Below are 22,806 nucleotides of genomic sequence, written 5' to 3' on the forward strand. Positions count from 1 at the left end.
ACTGTATTACAGACAGAGCACAAATTAGGCTTTTTACACAAAGTGAGACATACAGTAGCAGCATGATCTGTTAATACTTAGTGGCACTGTATTGATTAGTGTCTTATCCATCAATAACAGATACGAATTGTTCCGGGTGCACAACATGTTTAATGATTTGACTTGTTCTAAGAATTCTGGAGAACCATTAAAAATGTCAGTGCTGTACTGTACAATGTACATACTATATAATAAACTAAAATTACCTGTACGTGCATGTCATGTGACTGTGTTGCCTATGATGAGTGTTAAGCAAATGATATTTCTAACCGACTTGGTTAGATTCATTTTACAACAATATTGTAAATCAGACTGCTGCGTTTTTTTCTTCATTCTAATGCTTCATCAGAACGACAGTGTCGTAGGGGTGGGCGATATGGAAAAATACAATATCACGATATTTACCCAAGCTGTATTACAATGTTATCACGATTCCTTTTTCAAGTAGTTTTTATGGATATTTTTCAAGTTACTTGACAAAAACAAGACTCTGGGTTCCTTTTGGGAGGTCTAAATTGAACTTTACAAGTATGTAACTCTGACAGTATACAAATGAAACCAAATGGTTTCATTTGTTTACTGTCAGAGTTAAGTGGAGACCTTGACATTTTAAATTTTGAGAACTGATTTACACCAAAATGCAGGTTTAAATTGAATTCTGCAATGAATCTCTGCATTAACGATTAAACAGGATTTATTACAAGGCTCCCTCAATTGTACCACGATAATATACGATACCTCTGAAAAGGCATATCGCGGAGACATTGTATCGTCTCAATGATAATTATCACCATATCGCCCACCCCTACCGCGTCGCATGTCCCAAAATAGCCGATCTATATTTCCAGCATGGTACGCCATCATGGAGTACACTTTTCGGGTTTGTCTCGTTGCGAATCTTTGGTCTGAACAGGCTTTAGTGTAATGAATGGTAGCTTTGTGTATACTGTACATATTCATAACAGGACTTAGCAGAGAGGGAGGGTGTTTCACAGGACTGGACTTGGCAGACGGAAGAGCAGAGCTGAGCCTTGAGCAGTAGAACTACAATGTGTAAAAATGTACTGTAGAGCAGTGTTTCTCAACCACTGTGCCTGGGGACCTTTGGTGTGCCCCTGAAAAGGGTCAAGTGTGCCCCTTGAAACTGCTTGAAAGCCAGTGTTGTATTTATCATTTTAAAAATGATTTAAACTAGTGAAAACAGCCGATCTACAAGCACACAACGCCTCGCGATGCGAGGCGTTGTGTGCTTGTAGATCTGCTGTTTTCACTACTGTTGTGCGACAGCCTTGTATGATGAAGCAGGGCTTTACTTTGCGAAGAAACGTACAAATTTGAAACTTGGAGATGCAAGGTCTCTTCCCGACAGTGACGATATTTACACCCCCGTATTATGTTGCTGTGCCCATGGATTCTTGGGACAAGTGTGCCCATGCAGAAAAAAGGTTGAGAAACACAGCTGTAGAGGGACAAGAAACTAGACCATTGCCCGCACAGAAATACAGCATCAAACAGCAATTCACAAGGATATCGTCGTGGACACAAATCATGCTACCTTTAGGAAAAGCTACGTTAACGCATTCATTCTGTGCTCGGGTGGCTCAAATTAGTACCACGGTAAACGAAACGAAACAAAAAAAAAGCAGGATTTTGAAAATATTGTTTAACCATGACATTTTCACCATTTCCAAAATTAACCAGCGTTAACACCAACTATGACACGCAGGCCTGAGATGAAGACTGAGCAGAACGCATTTGAACTGAATCATGCATTAAAGACGGATAGTAGCCAAACACTAATTTACACATGCTAATTTGTATTGTTGCATCCAAAATGCAAAAACTTCCACTGACAAATTAACAGCCGTTAACAGCAAACCACTCGAGACGAACACAACATTCATCACGCTTTTAAGTTATGCCTAGGGCTGCAAATATCGATTATTTTCATAGCGGATTCTATCGATACACTTTTTGATTGATCAAATAATCGTTTCGATTTTTTTTATATATATCAACAGATCTATGCAAATTAATTCTAATTGTTTTTGAGCTCGTAGATCTGCCGTTTTTGAAATGGTTTTAAAAAACAAAACAAAAATGTGCCCCTCTACCAAAATCGAATATTTTGTAATAATCGATTAAATCGATTCGTTCGATTAACTGTTGCAGCCCTAATTACCTCTGCCAGGCCAAAGGCAAGAGAGGAGCGAGCAGCGTGTTTTCATGTTTTATATATTTTTTGAAATATTTAACTTGAGTCCATTTTATAATATGTAAGTCAATGGGGGTTGGCTAGAGTTGTAACTACGCTCAAATGTTGAGTCATACATCCCAGATACGTCATAAGACTGGACACCTGGTCTGGCATAGATACAGTTTACAATCCACTGAGAGCTCCAGTTGTGTGATCCTGTCAGCAGGGTTCCCACACATCTTTACCAATTCATTTCTAAAACTTTTCCAAAATGTTTCCAGAATTTTTAACCCGATTTCCAGGACTATATAACAATAATTCAGCTCAATAACGAGTCGCTTACTCCTATGCTCAATGCCCAAAGACAGGTAGTAGTGTATGCCAGTGGTTTTCAACCTTTTCAGGCCCTGACCCCCGAAATAATCATATTTGAACTGGGGACCCACCACCCTGACGAGCACTAAGAGTAGAGGAATTTTGTATAACACGGTTTTATTGTGAAAATAGCCGATCTACATGCTCACAACGCCTCGCGACGAGCATGTAGATCTGCCATTTTCACAATTTCTGCCTCTAATATTTGACAATTTGGCCAATGTTTAATTTGTCATTTCAGAGGTATTAACAAAATCAATAACCAAACACAATGCATAGCTATTTTTTTCCAGGACCTTCCAGGAGTCAGGACCCTTGATCAATTCCAAAACTTTTCCAGTACTGGAAAAAATATTTTTCTAATTTCAAAATATTTCCAGGAATTTCATGACCGTGGGAACCCTGTGTCAGGTATATTCAGTTGTACTGTAGTTCATCTACCTTCTGTATTTGTTAAGTAGGGCTAAGATTGAAGCAAACCTCTCTAGTTGTGCATGTAATCCTGTCACGTATATTCTCTTTGTACTGTAGTTGTACCTACTCTATTAATAAGTAGGACTAAGATTAAAGCCAGCCTCTGCTCTCTGCTAGCAAACGACACGACCCGTTCCTGCGATCGTGCAGTGAGCCTTGTGCTTTTCACCTGCAACTCTATGAAAACAAATTGTCTTTCTTTAGTGACAATTCCAAATGGTGAAATTGAATTAGTAGCTTAAATATGCAATATATACTTCATACTTGGTCAATGTCCTTCATGTGCTACGTTGCACAATTCTCAGTCTTGGACCAGACGGTTTCTTTTCTCTTTTTTTTCCTGTGCGATTAATTTTTGTTTTGTTCAACTGGCTATTTGCCTGTGTAGAGTGTAGAGTAAGTAGAGTGTTTGTTTGATTGTTAACAATCACATGAACACAAATTAGAGTATTAGCCATACAAGAGCAATTAAAACATCTCTCTTATTTTGGGCCAAATCATCTTAATATAAGCAACTTGGTACTGTTGAGATTATTTGAAAGTGATTTTGGAAATATTCTGTAGTTGCCTTGTGACATGGCAACATTTGCCAAATCTGATGGGACTTCCAAACTATGCATATCATAGCTTAGTAGACAACTTCCAGTTCAAAACATCCATTTGGCAACTGCATAAAAAAAAACAGGAATTATCCTTTAAGTGGTATTCTTCCCTTGTCTCCATTCTATCAAAACAGCCAACAGTTACTGCCAACACGACTTCAAAATGCATTTTGTAGTGCTTGTACAGGATGGAACTTTCTGTAGACACTTCATAACTCCCCAACTACTGAGACACAGTACGTATCAAGTACAACCGACCTTGTCCTCACTGTGTCTGAGGGATCATTTAGTCATTTTAAAGTGAGCTATCCACGTGGATGGAGAACCTTTGTTATAAGTAGCGGGTGATCCGGTGCGGGCCGTTAGGGGAGAACCAAAGCGTCAGCGTGTCTTTTTCTTCTGTTCCTGCAGGGTGCGCTGCAGCTCTCTCAGGTTCTCCGCCAGCAGCTCCACCTCGTCCAGGCGGCCGTTCTGCTTGGCGTCGAAGATGTACGCCCTGATGTTGTCGATCTGCTGCAGGAGCAGCTCCTCCTCGATCACGTCGACGTCTCGCAGGACGTCGTCCTCGTCCGCCCCGTCGAACGGATTGGTCGAGGAGGCCCCCGGGGGGGAGTTCCCGGAGGAGGCCTCGGCGAAAGGGTTGCCGGCGTCGCGGCTCTCCTCCTCGAAAGGGTTGCCCGCCGCGCCGTCCGCCTGTCCCTCCTCCCCGCCTTCGTCCTCCTCCTCGAAGGGGTTGTACTCTTTCTTGCCGTTGGTCGCCCGGTGCTCCTTCCGGATCTCCTCGAAGAAGGGGTTGGACGCGTCCTCCTCCACAGGCGTGGAGGAGTCCTCCTCGTCGAAGGGGTTGAGGGAGACGCTGTTCTGCTCCTCGCCTCCGGGAGGAGTCACGTGTCCGCCCAAGCTTCTCAGTCTCGGAGGCGACTCCTCCTGCGACGCGAAAGCCGGGAACGCCCTCAACGACGGCGGGCTCCTTTCCGCTTTGGGGGTCAGCTCCTCCTCCTCCTCCGCCGGCTCTTCCTCCTCGTCCCGCTGGGAGTCCCCCGCCGGGCCCAGGTCCAGAGAGTTCCCCCAGACGATGGAGAGGGCCGTGGCCACGGGCTCCATCTCCTCCCTCTCCTCCCTCTCGCGGGCCTCCAAGCGCCGGATCTCGTCCTGCTGCAGGCTCTCCTCGTTGTGCAGCTTCTGGGAGAGGGCGATGGCCAGGCTGGTCTGCTGCTGGTCGTACTCGTCCTGGAGCTGCCGCAGGTTCTCCTCCAGCATGGCCACCTCGTCCATCCGGCGGGCCTCCCGCGCCTGGCGCAGGAACGACTGGATGTTCTCGATCTGCTGCAGCAGCGGGTCCTCGAACTCGCACCGCGCGTGGAGGGAGTCCGAGGAGGGCAGCCAGCCGCCGGCTTTGGTCATGCGCGGCGCCCGCGCGGGGGCCTGCTGGGGGAGCTCTCCGTTGATGTTGGCGACTTGGCGGTTCTTCTCGGACTCCTGCCTCCTCTTCAGGGTCTCCTGGACAACCTGGTGAAAAGAGAGGAGTGTGAAATGTACACCAGTGTTGATTCTGTCGACTAAAACTATGACAAAATATGTCGACTGCGTTTTTTCACTGACAAAAACTAAGACTAAATATATTGACAATTTCGTCAACAAAATAAAAACTAGACTAAAACGTTAGGGAGGGACTAGTGGAGAAGAGAGTAATTTTATGTTTGGTTGCTCTCCAGTGTTGCGTGCTGAAAATAGCAGATCTACAAGCGACGCGTTGTGAGCTTGTATATCGGCTATTTTCAGCACGCAACCAAGTGTAAAATCAGTCATTACGATACCATCAAGGCCTGCCAAAATACATTTCAGTTGACTAAATAAACTGTAGATTTAGTCGCCTAAAATCTTATATTTAGTCGACTAAAATTAGACGAAAACTAAAACTTTTCAGGTGACTAAATTATGACTACAACTAAATGACATTTTATTCAAAAGACTATGACTAAAACGAAATCAAAATTTGCTGTCAAAAACAACACTGATGTACACATACTGTACCCTAACTTCACAGGTAACTGGAGACTGAAGCCAAATGTGTGCACTTCATCCCATGACGGTAGCCTGGCGGGGCCCGACGTCATACTGTGTTCACTCACTCATAGAGACACACGGGCGCCTACAAATATGGCCGCCCTATTGTGATAGCGACCCCACTTCGGGTAAGGATGAACGGTGAACTGCAGCTGCCAATGCAATCCCAATGAGAGGCATCGTGAAATATCATAATTTCAGTGGTTGACTACTGAGTCCATAGCGATTTTTTTTGTGTTCTAATAAAGTGTCCCATGAGTTTAATGTTGCCTTTTTAAAGTGGCATATCTGTCATCTTGACACACTACCTACAATATACTTTAATATACTTCATCTGTGAGTCAAAAGTGCTAGCATTGGAAATCTTAAGTTTAGGTGGTCGCATGGTACATACGTCATGAACGCATCCCTTGAGGGTTTCAATACCCAGATATGCTTGTCTCTCATGTATAATTAGGCTGTTTATTTTTGGAAAATGATCGCATCTCGCTTCTTCCAAACGGAGTCTTGCAGGTTATTTTTGGATTAATACTAACCTGGAGAATCCACTCTGTAGTTGAAAAGGTCAGGATCTTCAAAGTCGGCACTCATTAAACGCACAGCAGTAAAGACAGTGATGTCACTGAAAAGCGACAGGTTTTCTCTCTGCCGTTTCCCCTCTTCTCTGTTAACATTATGGGTAACCCATTCAAGTGGCAAATTAAACGTGACTCACATCATGTATTTAGCAAACAAGAAGGTATGTTATCAGGGTCAGGCCATACATTTGAAAACACATTTTTATTTAAATCAATATAGTCTTCAGTTCGTGTATGATTATTTTAATATTAGGCTAACCAAAGGTGAATTGCAATGACTTTCTATGGGCTGGCTTGCAGTTCACCGTTCTCCCTTACCCGAAGCGGGGCCGCTGTTTCAATTGTGGGCGTGAATTTGTAGGAGCCCGTCTGTCTCTATTCCTTCCCCAGTATAACGCCTGGCCTTCGGCCTATTGGCAGCTTGAAAAGTGGGCGGGAGTACTTGCCTTGACAGACAGACTCCTCTAACCAATCAGCGTAGCAAAACATCTCTCAGCCAGTCGGAAGAACGGCAAACAAACACGTCTTTTCGGCCGATGAACTCTGCTAGCGCATCCCCCGTGGTCTTTTTTAATTGTTGTAATTGATTCCAACTCTGAAATAACTGCACTTATTGTTTGTTTTATCGTTAGAGCGTTAACTGTTACACTTGTTGCATCGCGAGGGCAGCCATTGTCGTTTTGAAAATGCTGCGGCATGCATCTACGTCACCGTCTACACATGGACCAATCAGGGAAAGCTTTTCACTTGTTGTCAGAAAGACTACGTTTGTTGTGCCCCGATCAGAAAATAATCAGGATACTCGCTGCCTATGCCGGGAAGTCCAGACGTTATACTGTGGAAGGAAAGAGTGAGTGAACACAGTATGACGTCGGGCCCCGCCAGGCTACCATGACGGTGCTGCTTGCCAAAAAACGAGCGGCACCGCATTGTGACAAGGATACATTAACAGTGCGTATTCAGGACCTCCTCACCAATCTCTCCTGCTGAAGCCTCTTCTCTTGTTCTTGTCTGCTCTTTTCTTTCAGCTCCTCATACTTCTCCTTAGTGGGCAGAGACATCAGACCTAACAGCTTCTCCTAGAAAGTGGAACAAAATGCAGAACAGAGGAAGGTATGAAGTGAGGAGGGTGTGGATAGACAAAAAGGTTTTATGGATCACATTCATCTGTTGTCAAATTAACAATAATAAATTATTTGAAAGTGATTGAAAGTTTAGCACCTTTCATGAAATCAAATACAGCTTAAAGTGCTTTACATAAAAAAGATCCATAAAAGAAGAAATAACACAATATTAACCCATTCAGAACGGATACACATTATGCATATTATTATTTTATGCTTTAACTATTAAAAAATAGCAGAGCTCACAAGCTTGTAGATCTGCTATTTTTGAAAAATCGTGAACATTTGAATTCTGACCCGATTCTATAAGTGTCTTCTAAATCCTTTTTTATTTAAATTCAAATTGAAATTAAATTAAAATACTAAATTTTGGTACATACAAAATGTGTCGCACTGCAACACGTCTGACTGTATTTTGACTGCTATTTTTGACTGTATATGCAATGTGGCCCACTGGCCCTCTGAGGTGAGTGTGAAAATATAGTGGCCCTCTCCATCATCAAAGTTGCCCACCCCTGAGTTAAAGCATTCGATAATTCAAGGCCTAAATGGGTTAAACAGGATTGTTGGACGTCTCACCTGAACAAAGAGTGTAGCTGTGTAGCGGACCATCTTCTGCAGCTGGAGGGTCTTGGGATGTGGCGGCGGGTCATCTTTCACGCCGAGAGTTAAAATCCTCTTACTAACAAAAACACACACAAAAAAAATCAATTTAACCCGGGTAAAAATGTTTGAAAAGCAATAATTATTTTTGTTAAAAGTCAAATCTGTTTAGACTTCTACCTTAGTGCATCGATTAGTTCATAGTACTTCTGTACTTCCATTCTCAGTCCCCCAGCAGTGTCCAGATTGTACGTCGTCTCTCCAGCACTGTGGATGTATGCAGCCAGAATTACAGTTCAAGTCATCTACATCAGGGGTTCCCAAACTTTTTTGTCTCATTTTTTTAATCCGAGGCACCCCTACATTATAATTTTCACTCAACTAGTGAAAACAGCAGGTCTACAAGCACACAACGCCTCGCATCGCGAGGCGTTGTGTGCTTGTAGATCGGCTGTTTTCACTAGTTTTGTGCGACAGTCTTGTATGATGAAGCAGGGCTTTGCTTTACCAAAAGACGTACACATTTGAAACTTGGAGATACGAGGTTTCTGCCCGACAGTGACGATATTTTAGCGATTATGTTGCGAGGAAAACGTTGAGATAACAGCCATTTTGGTTAGAACTGACTGAAAATAACTTTGTACTTCAAGTTTAAAATGATACTAAATATGTTTTTAAGTGTCCAAATAAATTCCAAATATTATCAAATTACCTCGCTGGACCCCTGGACTGCCGTCGCGGCACCCCAGGGTGCCCCGTCACCCACTTTGAAAAGCCCTGATCTACATACATCAAAGAATGCCAATTTTCAGTCATTTCTCTGTTTATGATGGCTGCCAACGTAAGGGGCCTTACTTGAGAGACTCAGCCATTCGGATGTACTCTGGGGCCCTCTCGTCCACTTTGTCCATGCACAACCTCAGCCTCTGTCAAACAGGAAGACAAAATATGAGCCAGTGAATTGAAGGAAATAACTGACTAAATCCCAGGAAGGAAGGATATGACAGAACAAACATAAAGATGCGACTAAGAAAGAGTAATGGAGGAATGCATCTATGCACGATGAAGGTCTACAAGCAAAATGCTTTGCCAGTCACGGCAGTGTGCATCAAATTTGTTATGGTTTCTTATTTATCATGAGAAATCATCTTGCCAATTCACCCTTTGTCAAGTCCCACCCCATGTCACTCTGTAACTAGGTGGGACAAAAAAGCCAGGGAAGATTGTTTTTATAATGGAAGTGAATGCCTCATTATAGCCTCATTATTGCTATTTTAAGTACCAAAAGAAAAACATCTACATAATATTAATAAAAAAGGAACAAAAAAATACATGTTTTAATTAGTTTAATCCTCTGAAACAGGCAGGGGGCATAGAGAGAGAGAGAGCAGTGCATCTTGGGTACCTCGCACTGACCAGGTACAGCAAAAGTGAATGATTTTTCTGGTTGGCCAGTCAGGGACCAATCAGAAGGCTGACAAAGGGTGAATTGGGGAATGTCAGGCAAACAATAAATACGAAGCGTAGCCACAAGCTCATGTCTTCACAGACATCCACATGATTCTCAGATTCGATGTGTTTTGTATCCAGTCATATACTTATTACTTTAAAAAACAGCGTTTTCACAGAATATTTATTGTTTAAAAACTGTTCCAGGCTAAACCACGCGCCAACGTCACAAGCATGTGCATGTTCAGCTCATGTTTAACCCCAAGGGCACGTTCCTCGCTTGTGCATACAAATGCAGCAGTTTATCAAAGCTGTGTTTTTGAAGTAATGAGGATACGAATGGATACAAAACACTTGGGATTACACTCTGGGAACAGTGTTGGAGTTTATAAGCACATTTTTGATGTGTAGTACTAGTTTTGCTGTTGTTAACTCATTCCCTGCCAGGCCCGATAGTCCCGAGATTATTCCAATGTCTTTCCCCGCCAGGCCCGATAGTCCCGAGAATTAAAAAAAAAAAAAAAAAAAAAAAAAAAAAAAAAATCATTTTTTTTTTTTTGAATTTTGGACCCCAAAAAATGGAGTAGGCATGATAGCAATCGCGAAATTGCATGTTTAACCCCCATAGCAACCCCATCTTTCAAGCATGGCAGCCATTTTGGCAGCCATCTTTGTTAAACATAGTGGCTGTTATCTCATGAATGCCTGAACGGATTTCCATTCGGATTTTTTTGTTTGAAAGCTGTGAGCAATGTGGACACACGTGGTGCATTATCTAGGCATGGGTGTGCATGATCCGTGCACACCCAATTACATGGAAGTCTATGGAGACGAATGGCAGGTGGGAGTACGGAGGTATGTTAAAATGGCGGTCAATGTGTTAATGAATGGTCCACTTATTTTTTCAGTCGATTCATCAAGTATTCTCTACTTCTCAAATGTTTCCATTCTTCATTCACCTTAAAAGAAAGCGACAAAAGCTAAATATAAAATGTTCCATGTATTCAAGGCTTCAAGGTTCAAAGGGAGATAGTCATATTGAGGGTGAAATATTCCTTTAAATACGCATTCGCCGTCCACGGGCACTCGTATAACCAGGCCTCCGACCTTCAGCTCTGCTGACTATCGATACCGATGACCTACTGTACCCAGGGTTGTCGCACCAAATTCTGGGCCCTGGGTACAAGGATTCACTGCAGGCCCCCCATGAATGTTCTTCATAGGGGGAGGGGGTTTAACCCAGCGCGGCACGTAGATCTGCTATTTCTTTAAACCTTGTGAAAATGTGTGGAAGTCTATATTTCAAATCCTTCAAACGTTTTTGTTTCTCAATGTTTCTATTGTTTCTATGTCAGTGGTGCTCACATTTTTTCATGTGAAAGACCCCCAAAATGATATGTATTTGGCCACGGACCCCCATCTCGTTCCAGGGACCCCCCCCCCAGAAGCAAAATTTGAGTTACAAATGTTCGCTTAAAAATATATATATACATATGATTTGCACACATTTTCACGCCTTTTCAAAAATAGCAGATCTACAAGCTTGTATATCTGCTATTTTTCAATAGCTAAAGTATAAAATAATGACAGGCCCCTCCAACCTTGGGCCCTAGTAACTTAGTCCCACTTCCCCCCCGCCCCTGACCGTATCTCATACTAGGGCATTCACGAATAGTGATTTTTACTATTCGAATTATTCAACCTCAAAGTATTCGAATAGTCGAATATTCGACAGGACTGGCAAAACTGTCAAATATTAAATAAGCAAGAGGCGTTGTGAGCATGTAGATCTGCTATTTTCACAATATTTATCTGCGGAACCGTCACATTAAATGTAATACCTACAATGTGCTTGTCAGAGTGGGGGTCCCCAGTTCAAATATGTTTATTTTGGGGGTCACAGCCTAAAAAAGTTTGAGAAGCCCTGGTATAGAGCATTAAGAAATTCATCCACCAGGGGCATTTAAAGAGAAAACAATAAAAAAATTAAAACAAGTGAATATTCGACTTCTGTGAACAACGTCGAATAGTGACTTTGATACTCTAATATTCGAATATTTGGTGAATGCCCTACCTCATACAGTTTCACTATGTCGGGCATGTGGTCCTTCTCCTCCAGCTTCTGCTGCCTCTTCAGCAGGGTGTCCATGCAGTGGTGGCAGCAGCGGATCCTCTCGTCGTCCTTCTCCTCCAGCATAGAGGTGACGCTGCTCAGGCTGCTGATGCTGCCTCTCCGGGAGCCCATACCGCCACCACCGCCGCTCCCCGCCGCAGACACCTGCTGCTGCTGGGACTGGCCAGGGCTGCCGGGGACACACAGCGCCTCCCGGGTCCCACTGATGAGCTTATCTGGAGAGGGGGCAAACGGAGAAAGGTTCAAGGTTCAAGGTTGTACTTTATTGTTACGTCTTTTGTACTTGTACAGGTAGGGCTGTCACAATGATTACATAATCGTCTAATCGTGATTTTCTTTGACATAATCGTGATTATTTTTCATAATCGTCATAATCGTTTCCATGTTGAAACATTTTCATACATTTAAAAAAAAAGGTCAAACATAGTGGAAACAGCAGATCTACAAGCTCACAACGCGTCGCATCGCGACGCGTTGTGAGCTTGTAGATCGGCTATTTCCACTATCAATGTACTTTTTTAAGTGTAAAGTTGTCAAATATGTCAGTCATTTCTTTGTATATTTAGGTTATGTGTCATATCTACCATGTGCAACTTCGAAGCCTAAAAGCCAAACAGAAATAATCGTCATAATTGTCAACTCCAAAAACACAATTAAATCGTTAATCGCAATTATTTGAGTGAAAATTAATCGTCAAGTAAAATGTCATAATCGTGACAGCCCTATGTATAGGTACATAAGAGTAAAACTTTTTTTTTTTTTCGGCTTCCTTTCAGACAATGCAGTGGTATATATAAAATAACAGCAGAACAACAAGAAACAACACATTAATACAGTAATAATAATAATGACTTAGGAAAGAAAGAGAGTGCAAAAGGCAAAAGAGCAAAGAAAATGAAAAAAGCATCCTCAGCTGTACAGTACATGTCATGATGTGCATAAAGTTTGGCATAATGTATACACCAATGGCATTATTTCCCGTAATAGCTACTGTACTTTAACCTTTTGTAAACCACTTCACAGTGTGTTCTATGTGCAACAGGTCAGAATAATTAAAAACCTCACAGTATATATATTTATGTACAGTAGGTGCAGTTCAGCCTCACAGTACCTATTATGTACTGTAGGTGAGACTCGAGCATAGTAGTGCAGGGAAGGGAAAAGGGGCTCGAATTTCACACCGTGGTGGTGAACTGGCAGAAATGTGACTCGACTCCACTCTGACACTGGTTATGATTGGATAGGATTTTATTTCGCTATGCGTGCTCTGCAAGGTTATTATAGTTTTGCGTTTGTCTTTTATGATTTCATTTTGACTTTATGTTATCAATTTCAGTTTGTAATTGTTTGTGAAAGTTGATTGGCTAGTTTGGTTTAGTTTTTATTTTGTGAAAAGGCTTTTAGTTTTAGTATAGTTACATTTAACGCAATTATCAAATATAAATAAGTGAGAAGGTGGTGGGTGTTCACTGGGAGAAGTGTTGACTACCTTTGCCTCTGGCCTCCTGAAAGGTGGATTTTCAGGGCCACCTTGAAGGGGCCCAGCGAGCTACATGTCTTAAGTGAAACAGTCAGGGAATTCCACACCTGTGTGGCAGTATTGTAGAAAGAGAATTTACCCATATTTGTGTGACATGTTTGTACTAACAGGTCGTTATGTGTGCTCCCTCTGGTATTGTGGCTGTGGGTGTCGCTAACCTTTTTTAAGGTGATTTGTCAGATAAACAGGTACTGTTTTGGTGGAGGGCCGATTTGCATTTACTATTTTGAATGTCAATCCCATTTTTAGTGGTTTAACCCTGTCGTCTGCATTTAGCCACCCTAGGTTAGCAAAGTGTGTGGGAGAAATGTGGGTCAAGGGCCCCGGGTTGATTAGTGTTAGCATATTTCCAGAGGTAATTCAGAAAGGTTATCTCCACTTAAATGTTTAGAAATATTTACTTTCTGAAATATTTAACTTTAATTTCATAATGAAAGTCAATGGAGATCTTATCAGGCCCTTGCCTAAATGTGCAGTCTTGCGTCTGACGTCAGTTAACTAAAATGACCCCCAAAATGAACATGATACTTACAGGCCAACGGCAGGGGAACAAACTCCATGCACTTCCTGCACATGATGGACCCACAGAGACGACAGTGGTGCCGCCTGTTCCGCAGGTTGAACTTGTGCCCGCAGTCGGGACAGAAGGGCACATCCGAGTCACTCACCCAGGCCACTACAGACTTCTCTATGGCTGTAACAGATACGGGCATTCAGTTATTTGCTCATATTAAACCCATTTAGGCCTAGAATTATTGAATGCTTTAGCTATTGAAAAGCTATGAGGACAAACCTCTGATTTTGGCAGCGTCCGAGTTGGTCCGGTCAAATGACGTCAGCTGAAAATAAACGGTTTTCTTGGTAAGGGATGAGGTGGTAGCATTTAGTCTATAGCAGGGGTCTTCAACAGGGGGTCCGGGACCCTTAGGGGGTCCTCAGAGTTACTACAGGGGGTCCTCCGAATCTTTGTGTGATAGAAACTATTTTTCTCCTTTTTTATATTAACCACTTGAACCCTAGCATCCATAATCTGAGAACTTTAGACAAAAATAGCAGATCTACTGCGAGGCGTTGTGAGCTTGTAGATCGTCTATTTTCAGCAAGAAGTTTGGTGTAGAGGGGAAAAAGAGCAGACTAAGTACAGAGTGAAAGGTCAAGGTTATTAAGCATTGACGGTTCAAGTGGTTAAATATCTGAAAACAAAAATTGCCATGAATCCAAAATACACTGATGATTGTGCTGTCAAACGATTAAACTATGGAATCTATGGAAAGGTTGTGGGGGGTCCCTGCTTCATCTCTCTCTCAACTAAGGGGTCCTTGGCCTGAAAACGTTGAAGACCCCTGGTCTATAGTGAAACAGTGAAAATAAAGTCATTGGTATTAACAAGTAGCGATTTGCTGTTGCACCTTCTCCAGACGGATGATGAGCTTGTTGACCTCTATGACGTAATGATCTATCCTGGCTGCCCGGTGCTTTTTGAAGAAGTCCACATGGTTTCTAGTTGCTCCTACCAATGAGACAAAGAAAAGGCTGATCAATGGAATATAATATTAGCTAGAGGTGCAAAGGTTAACCACATGAACCTTAGCATCCATATTCTGGCGCGAATGATCGGCCAACAAGATTTGGTGTAGAGGGAAAAATAGATCCCTTGGGCGACTCTGGTCAATGTAGTAAAATGAGTTCAACTTCAAGTGGTTAATAGAACGAATCAATAGAATCAATTATGAGAAATTATCGATTTAAATAATATAATCAATTCAAAAAAAGGAAATAAATATACATATATAATTTTAGTACAATAGCAAAGAATTGAGAAAAGAGTAGATCTACAAGCTTCTGAGCATATGTAAACTCGCAATCAAGTTTCATTATTTCTTCAGCATTGTACGACAAAGTATAAAGTTAAATGGTTAATCAGATAAATCTATGTAGTCGATAATAATGTTGGTTGGTGATATATAAAAAATAAACACGCATCTCCATTCAATTAATCGCTGAGAAAATAATGAGGTCCCTCATATTAGCAAGATATCGCCACTGTCGGGCAGAAACCTCGTATCTCCAAGTTTCAAATTTGTAAATTTTTTTGCAAAGTAAAGCACTGCTTCAGCACACAAGGCCGTCGCACAAAGGTAGTGAAAACAGCTGATCTACAAGCACACAACGCCTCGCGGTGCGAGGCGTTGTGTGCTTGTAGATCGGCTGTTTTCACTAGTTTAAATCATTTTTAAAATGATAAATACAAAACAAAAGGTTTTGGACATACAAGGTTTCCACCCGACAACGACGATGTGCTTTGCTGGTAATGACCTAATAGAATTAGATACAGTATGTCCATTGTGTCCAGTCTCTCACCCAGTTCCTGGGGCTCCCACATGTACGGGTCCACTCCACCATAGTAGAAGGACTCGTAGCTGCCTGTGTCAGGCCTGTCTTCTCCATCTCGCTTCAGTAATTTGTCTTTGGCTTTCTTAGCCTTCTGGACCAGACCTGTACAGTACATGAGAGTAACGTTAGCGGTTGGCTGTCACGATTATGACATTTTACATGACGATTAATTGTCACTCAAATAATTGCAATTAACGATTTAATTGTGTTTTTGTCGTTGACAACTCCATTTCTGTTTGGCTTGTAGGCTTTCAAGTTGCACATGGTAGATATGACACAACCTAAATATACAAAGAAACGAAGGACATATTTGACAATTTTACACTTTAAAAAGAACATTGATGATGCGTTGTGGCTATTTCCACTATTTTTTTAATGTTTACTTTGTACATATATAAACATTTTTCAACATGTCAACAATTATGATGATTATCACAAAATAATTGCTATTATGTCAAATAATTGCTATTATGTCAAATAATTGCTATTATGTCAAATAATTGCGATTAGACGATTATGTAATAATTGTGACAGCCCTAACTGTATATACTGTAGGCATTTGGCTGTTCAACTAAATGTTGTTGCTTTATTTAAGGGTTTAAATAGCCAACTGTTGGTCAACTAGTCCAATTATTCTCAACCTTTTTAATTTCCAGGACCCCCATTTGATACTGATGGGAGTCCTTGACCCCTATCTGCAGACACAGTAAAATCCTGTTGTATTTAACTGAATGTGCAAATGGAACCTTACATTCCATTTGACTCTCTATGAGTTAGACATAAGGGGTCGATTTGGTTCCTAAATCATTTTAACTGGGGACCCCCTGGAAAGTGGAACCCCATGCTGAAAACCAGTGTTCTAGTTGACCATTTGAACCCATCCCTAATAAACATACGGTTCAGAAGAGAAGGCAGACAGATTACAATGATTAGAGGTAGGGCTGCACAATATATTGTTATCGTTAACGTTCGAGATATGACCATGCACAATATCAGTATCGCGAAAGGCAACGGTATCGTGATATATTGCCCTGGGCAATACATCGCCTATATATCGTTGCTTTTTGCTACACTTAGATTATCAAAATAACAAGTGTGAGAACCCAATAGGACTTAAAATCAAGAGTGATATTGACTTATTGTGCAGTTTTTTTGAATAATGCTTAGTTTTCACTGTTGCAACACTTAAAATATTGAATATGGAATGTGTACGGTAATATCGTATCGATATCGAAATATTTGGCAAAAATATCGAGATATGAAATTTGGTCCATATCGTGCAGCCTTAATTAGAGGGATTACAAAAGAAGAGGTAATCACTATTACAATGGGAGGGATGAAAGGTGGTGATTTCTATAGTCAATTCTTCCATCATATCTCCTTTATAAAAACCACTGATATTTTCAGCCATTTTGACATGAAATTGCAGGGTAAACAGGTGTGTTACCAATGATACTAATTAAAGGACAACTTAGTTTTTTTACAACAAGGGTTCATATTTTAGATTGTAATTAGAGAAAAGAAAAAGTGAGTGTTAAAATGTTTTCATTTGCTTCGTTCTATTGTTTTATCGCGTTTACCGTGCTAAAATGTGGGGCATGCGTACGCATGGGGGCATGTGTACAAGTGGCAGAGTATATCTTTTTAGACACAATAAGCCAGCAGTTTCTGTATTGCTATTTACAGTAACCCTTCTAGCCCCCATAAGTCACATCCAATCATGAAAGGTTGCGTTGTATCTTGGGGATGGGCTTATTCTGTGTAAATTGACATATTTAGCCACTTGTACGCATGCCCCCAACCACTGAAATAAGAATCTCTAAAACAATAGAAAGAAGTAAATGAAATAATTTTAACATTTATCTTTTATATTCTTTAATTACAATCTAAAATATGAACCCTTGATGTAAAAAACTAAAGTTGTCCTTTAAGGGTGTGTTCTATTCAGGTCAAACATAGTCAGGGTAACGCTAGTGTGCTTGTTGGCTCACTGGATGGAAAGGCTCTGCTACACTACGTCCCTGGAACTAAATATTTTGAGATGGGGGTCCGTGGCCAAATTCATATCATTTTGGGGGTCCTTCACATGAAAAAGTTTGAGCACCACTGACATAGAAACATAGGTTTTTCAAAAAACCTTCAAAGACTTGCACAAACTTCCACGATTTAAAAAAAATAGCAAATCTACAAGCTCGCAGCGTGGCACTCGGTGCTGCACTGTGAGCTTGTATATCTGCTATTTTTCAATAGTTAAAGCACGAAATAATGCAGTGAATTGGACCCAGGGCCCAGAATTTGGTGCAACAGCCCTGTGCGTATGGACTAACTTTTGAGCTGTCCCTTCACATGGCGGTCCTCCCCTGAGTGTTCCTCTTCATAGTGGTCCTGGAGTTGGTAGAAGGACTGCAGGTCCTTCAGACACAGAGGGCAGAGGAAGCCCTCCTTCATTTCTGCCCCTTCAAATGGGGGTGGGTAGCCAGAGGCCATGATGACAAGACTTGGCTGGTGTGCAAGACTGGAGAGGAGATAATATCCAATAGCCTCAGTCTGCCCAGCGCTGGGCGGGCAGCCCACCCCATGTCAGCTCCATTGCACCAGAGGAAAACGCCTGGCTCCTGGGATCACAGAAAGGTGGTGTATTAGTAAAGCTTGCACTACTAGACTGACTCCTAGAGGATTTGTGGCTTTTTAAATGGTTCTAGGGCAGGGGTGCGACCGCGTATTTCCCGGTGAATCTAAGCACAACGGTGGGGGCTTGGGATTGTGGGGAACACGCACCATGACTATTGCTGATGATGGAGAGGTTATATAGCTTAGCCTTTATGTATTGAGAATGAGAGGCACTCTTGCCGATTTAGTAAGAGACTCGTCGCCAATTGCAAGATATTTAAAAGTTATTTGGGGCCATTTTTTTGCAACCCATTTTTCTCACCCGGTGACTACCTAACCTGTAGTCCTGGTTTCCGCTCTCCCCCTGCCGTGCGAGGGGACATTGGGGAGCACCCGGCTGGCTAGGGGGAGGTAGTATAGAAACCAGGACTACTGCATGTTTTTGTGTGAGGGCCTATGCCCAAGGAGACACGGGGAGAACATGCAAACTCACCACAGAAAGGCCCTATCGCCAACCCCACCTAGGGTGTGGGTGCTGATGACGCGGGTGGAGGAACACGCCCCCAGCGCCCACAGCTTCCCCCTTCTAGCTGTGAGGCGAAGTGCTAACCACTGCACCACCGTGCCCCTAAAAATATAAAAATCCTCTCACACTTCTGCCAGTGTGCCGGTGATCACCCTCCCCTGTGCCAATGTTGGCACCCGTGCCTAAGGTTGCCTACCCCTGGTGTAGGCTTATAGAAGCCTTTTCGAAGTTAATTTAATATGTATTAGTGACTTTGAAATAAGCTAAAACAAGCTCCATTGACAGCCCATTCATGAGACGTCTTATCTGACAGTAATAAACACTGATAAACTCACTAATATGCAACCTTTATGGACAGCATGGATTATCCTCTTTGTCAATACTTTGTCCATAAACTCCATGATTTTTCTATGTGTTTGTTTGGAAGCACTTGTTTTAGATCTCTCAATGTAACAGCATATAGTGCAATTTCAAAACAGGTGGTACACAGGATCTACAAAGATTCAGATAGCATCAAAGTTGCTTGCGGCAATGACATGCTTCTTGTGAGACCCACCCAGGACTTCCTTTCTCTCTATCTCTGTCTTTCCTTGCAACACTGCCCTGTCTTACAGTATATTATCGTTGTCAGGTGGAAACCTTGTATCTCCAAGTTCCAAATGTGTATGTTCTTTCGCAAAGTAAAGCCCTGGCTGCTTCATCATACAAGGCCGTCGCACAAAAGTAGTGAAAACAGCAGATCTACAAGCACACAACGCCTCGCACCGCGAGGCGTTGTGTGCTTGTAGATCGGCTGTTTTCACTAGTTTAAATAATTTTTAAAATGAAAAATGCAAAATGAACGGTTTTGGACATACAAGGTTTTCACCCGACAACGACGATATAGAGGCCTGAGACTGTCCTTTCCAATATGTTGCAAAATGCATCCCAGACTGACACATTGTTGAATGTTTTCGGTACTTGAGAATTGAGTACTCTATTTTTGTAACAAGTGATTTCACAAGACTATTATTCATGTGTGCCTACTTGAGTATTGTAATGCAGCTGTGCTGCAGCAGAGTTTAAAGTGTCCTGCACTGTTAAACATTGTGTCCACTGGACCAGACTAGCCACAAATTGCAACTCTAGATATTTTTTAAATCCGTTGAATCTAGGGTTGCAATACTTCCCATAGGCAGCCTATGCATCAAAACAGTTTTTTTTTTCTTTCTGATTGTATTAAACGACATCAAACTCACCAATATTGGGGTTGTATGGAAAGCTTGAAGTATCCTCTTTCTATCTGCAAAGTGTTTGTTTCATAAAAACACAGTGTAGACATGTTATGAGTTACTATCTGTCAATAAATCTGAGCAGACATGTTTTTTTTTTCTAAGTGTTTGGAAGCGCTTGTCTTCTATAAAGCCATGTCCCTCTGCCTCCTGCATTAGGTTGTGACATATAAGCCCCTTTTCGACTGCAGTTTTAGCACCACACCACACCACATAAAAATATCTACATTTTCCATTACAAAAAAGTACCCCTATCGGTAAGAAACAAATTGACCCTTTTAACTGTGATTATAATACTATATAAATTTGTATTACAACTATCCTAATTATAATGCACTGTAATGGATTATAACTGTGATTATAATACATTATAAAGTATTAATGTATTACTATGATAATTAAAATACACTATAATAGATTATAATAGTGGTTAAAACACAATAGAATCTATTATCATGTATTACAACTATATCCTCCTGGTGGTCTAAATGAAAAGTCAGTGAGTGATCAGTCATTATGAAGTGTTTGGCCCTGTTTGGCCAAGCTCAGACCTACTCTACAGTGGATACTTTTTAGTACCCTGTTTAGTACCACTTTCACACCACTCTACCCCGGTCCTTGTAGTGGAAGACCTGGCACAAGTGGGCGGTGTGGTGTGGAGTGGTGTGGAGTTGGGCCAGTGGAAAATGGGCTTTAGAACCAGATGGTACACAGGACCGCAGTGTGACTTCCCACGAGCGCTTCCAAACTCCAGCACTTAGAAAAAATAGTCACCTGAACTGAATTTCTTGATAGAAAGTAGCTCATAACATGTCTACGCTTGGTTTTTATGAAACAAACACTTTGCAGATAGAAAGAGGATACTCCAAAAAACATTTTGATGCATTGGCTGCCTATGGGACGTATTGCAACCCTAGATTCAACCGATTAAAACATTTCTAGTGTTGCAATTTGTGGCTAGGACCAGACACACAGAAACAGAATGATGAGTCGAAGATGTGAAACCGAATCTTTTGATTCAATTCATCCTTCCTGTTCATACTATATTCAATGTTATTAGGCTAAATAATGTGCTGTACAATGTTGTTACACATATGACTAGCCTACTATGCATTGCTCTGGTACTATACTCAATCCCTCTGGCCCCACTTCACCCAACAGACCACCATAGGGCATAGGCTGGCTATAACTGAAGAACAATGGAATTGTACACTACTCAGTAGTGTACAATTCCATTGTTCTTCAGGTTCTTAACTGGTCTTACTGGTTCTTAACGTAGGGTCCTCGACCCCCCTGGAGAGCTGAAGGAGTTCCAGGGGGGGTCCCCAGCAAAATGTGGAACAGTTTAAATATTTAAAGCCCTATTTTATATTCTGAAATCTCTCACAATGCATGCATTGTGAGCTGGTATAGCTGCTATTTCGTTACGTAAATGTTGCTATAAGTCTCATGGGCACAATATCTTTTCAGGTAGTGTAGTGGTCCGCAGCCAAATGCAGGTCATTTGTGTCTCTGGCTCCTTGACATGAGAATGTCTATGTTTGAGATCCACTGCTGTACATGGTATGTAAAACGATCATTGTTTGTCTACCAGGATTGATCCAACTTTCGTAGATGTAGTGGGGGTTTGATCGATTCTGACATTTCCATATATCATATGCAAATGTCAGAATAAACAAAAGAAGCATATCCCAGGCTACTATGCACATAGAAAACCTGAAATTATATTAACGGGCAGTGGACTTTGCAGGCTATTTCACGCACCACAACATTAACACAGTTTACTGTGACTATCCGAATAAAATAATCGCAGACCTGGCCCAAAATTTAAATAATAATAAATAACAATTGTTGGGTGAAATATGTATTTGGATCAGTGTTGTTGGCTAGCGCTGCCCGTTGCAGACAGAACTACGCCTCGTTAGCTTTAGCCTAGTTTCTCTCCTGTCTTGTAAAGCTAAAACATCATAGACATCATCGTTTTATAGGCAAATAATGCTCAAATCACCCCTGCAAAGAAAAACTAAAACAAGGCGGCGTTTATAGCATACTTACAAATGTACAGAACAACAACAACTGTATTTTGGGTTGTTCTGACAGCTTGAAATGTCCAGCTGCAGAATAGCAGCCCTGCCTAGAGTCATGTGACTTGCACACAGTTCGTGCGTACGGCATGCCATGAGGGACATGCGGTGCACAGTCGCAAACACAGAAACAACACAACCTTGTGTGTTCAGTTTTCGCCTGTTGGTGTGTATTGCTGCCTACCACTGTTGGTCTTGGGTACTGCTGCCCACTGTTCATATACGTTCTATACCAGTGGATATAAAAGGTTTAATCACAAAGGTGGTCCCCCACATAAGTAGGCCTATTCAAAAACCTTAATTATTTTATACTTTAGCTATTGAAAAATTGCAGACATACAAGCTCACAGCGCTGCGAGCTTGTAGATCTGCTATTTTTGAAACATTGTGAAAATGTCTGCAAATCTTGAATAGGCCTATATGTATTTTTTTAAGCGACCAACTGTAACTCAAATTTTGCTCTGGGGGGTTCCTGGAACTAAACATTTTGAGATGGGGGTCCGTGGCCAAATACATATCATTTTGGGGGTTCTTCACAAGGTTTGAGCACCACGGACATAGAAACATAGGTTTTTCATAAAACCTCAAAAGGATTTGAAATATTCAAAGACTTGCACATTTTCAAGATTTTTCAAAAATAGCAGATCTACAAGCTCGCAGCGAGCACCCAGGGCCCAGAATTTGGTGCAACACCCCTGCAAATGGTCACTCAGAGTTATAGAAAGGAATCATGAGGGTC

At 41.7% G+C, this 22,806-nt stretch overlaps 1 protein-coding gene across 1 annotated transcript; it reads right to left on the minus strand.

Annotated features, from left to right (window-relative positions):
* Positions 1-1,325: 1,325 nt before the first annotated feature.
* rbsn (rabenosyn, RAB effector) lies at positions 1,326-22,127 on the minus strand. Its single transcript, XM_080734195.1, has 12 exons — positions 22,039-22,127; positions 17,904-18,191; positions 15,544-15,678; positions 14,592-14,692; positions 13,976-14,021; positions 13,715-13,876; positions 11,583-11,857; positions 8,915-8,985; positions 8,240-8,326; positions 8,036-8,138; positions 7,307-7,411; positions 1,326-5,196 (listed from the first exon to the last, which is right to left on the minus strand). The coding sequence occupies exons 2-12, from the start codon at positions 18,061-18,063 to the stop codon at positions 4,069-4,071; spliced, it is 2,373 nt and encodes a 790-aa protein (XP_080590321.1). The 5' UTR covers positions 18,064-18,191; positions 22,039-22,127; the 3' UTR covers positions 1,326-4,068.
* Between the last annotated feature and the right edge of the window lie 679 nt (positions 22,128-22,806).

Source organism: Nannobrachium achirus, assembly GCF_963921795.1.
Source record: "Nannobrachium achirus genome assembly, chromosome: 9".
NCBI classification, from domain to species: Eukaryota; Metazoa; Chordata; class Actinopteri; order Myctophiformes; family Myctophidae; genus Nannobrachium; species Nannobrachium achirus.

Coding starts and splice junctions, on each gene's coding strand:
- rbsn (XM_080734195.1), bottom strand. CDS start 18,063: ATGGCCTCTGGCTACCCACCCCCATTTGAAGGGGCAGAAATGAAGGAG. Junction 13,877..13,975: donor GGACGCTGCCAAAATCAGAG/GTTTGTCCTCAT, acceptor TATCTGTTACAG/CCATAGAGAAGTCTGTAGTG. Junction 7,412..8,035: donor CAGCTACACTCTTTGTTCAG/GTGAGACGTCCA, acceptor TCCACTTTCTAG/GAGAAGCTGTTAGGTCTGAT.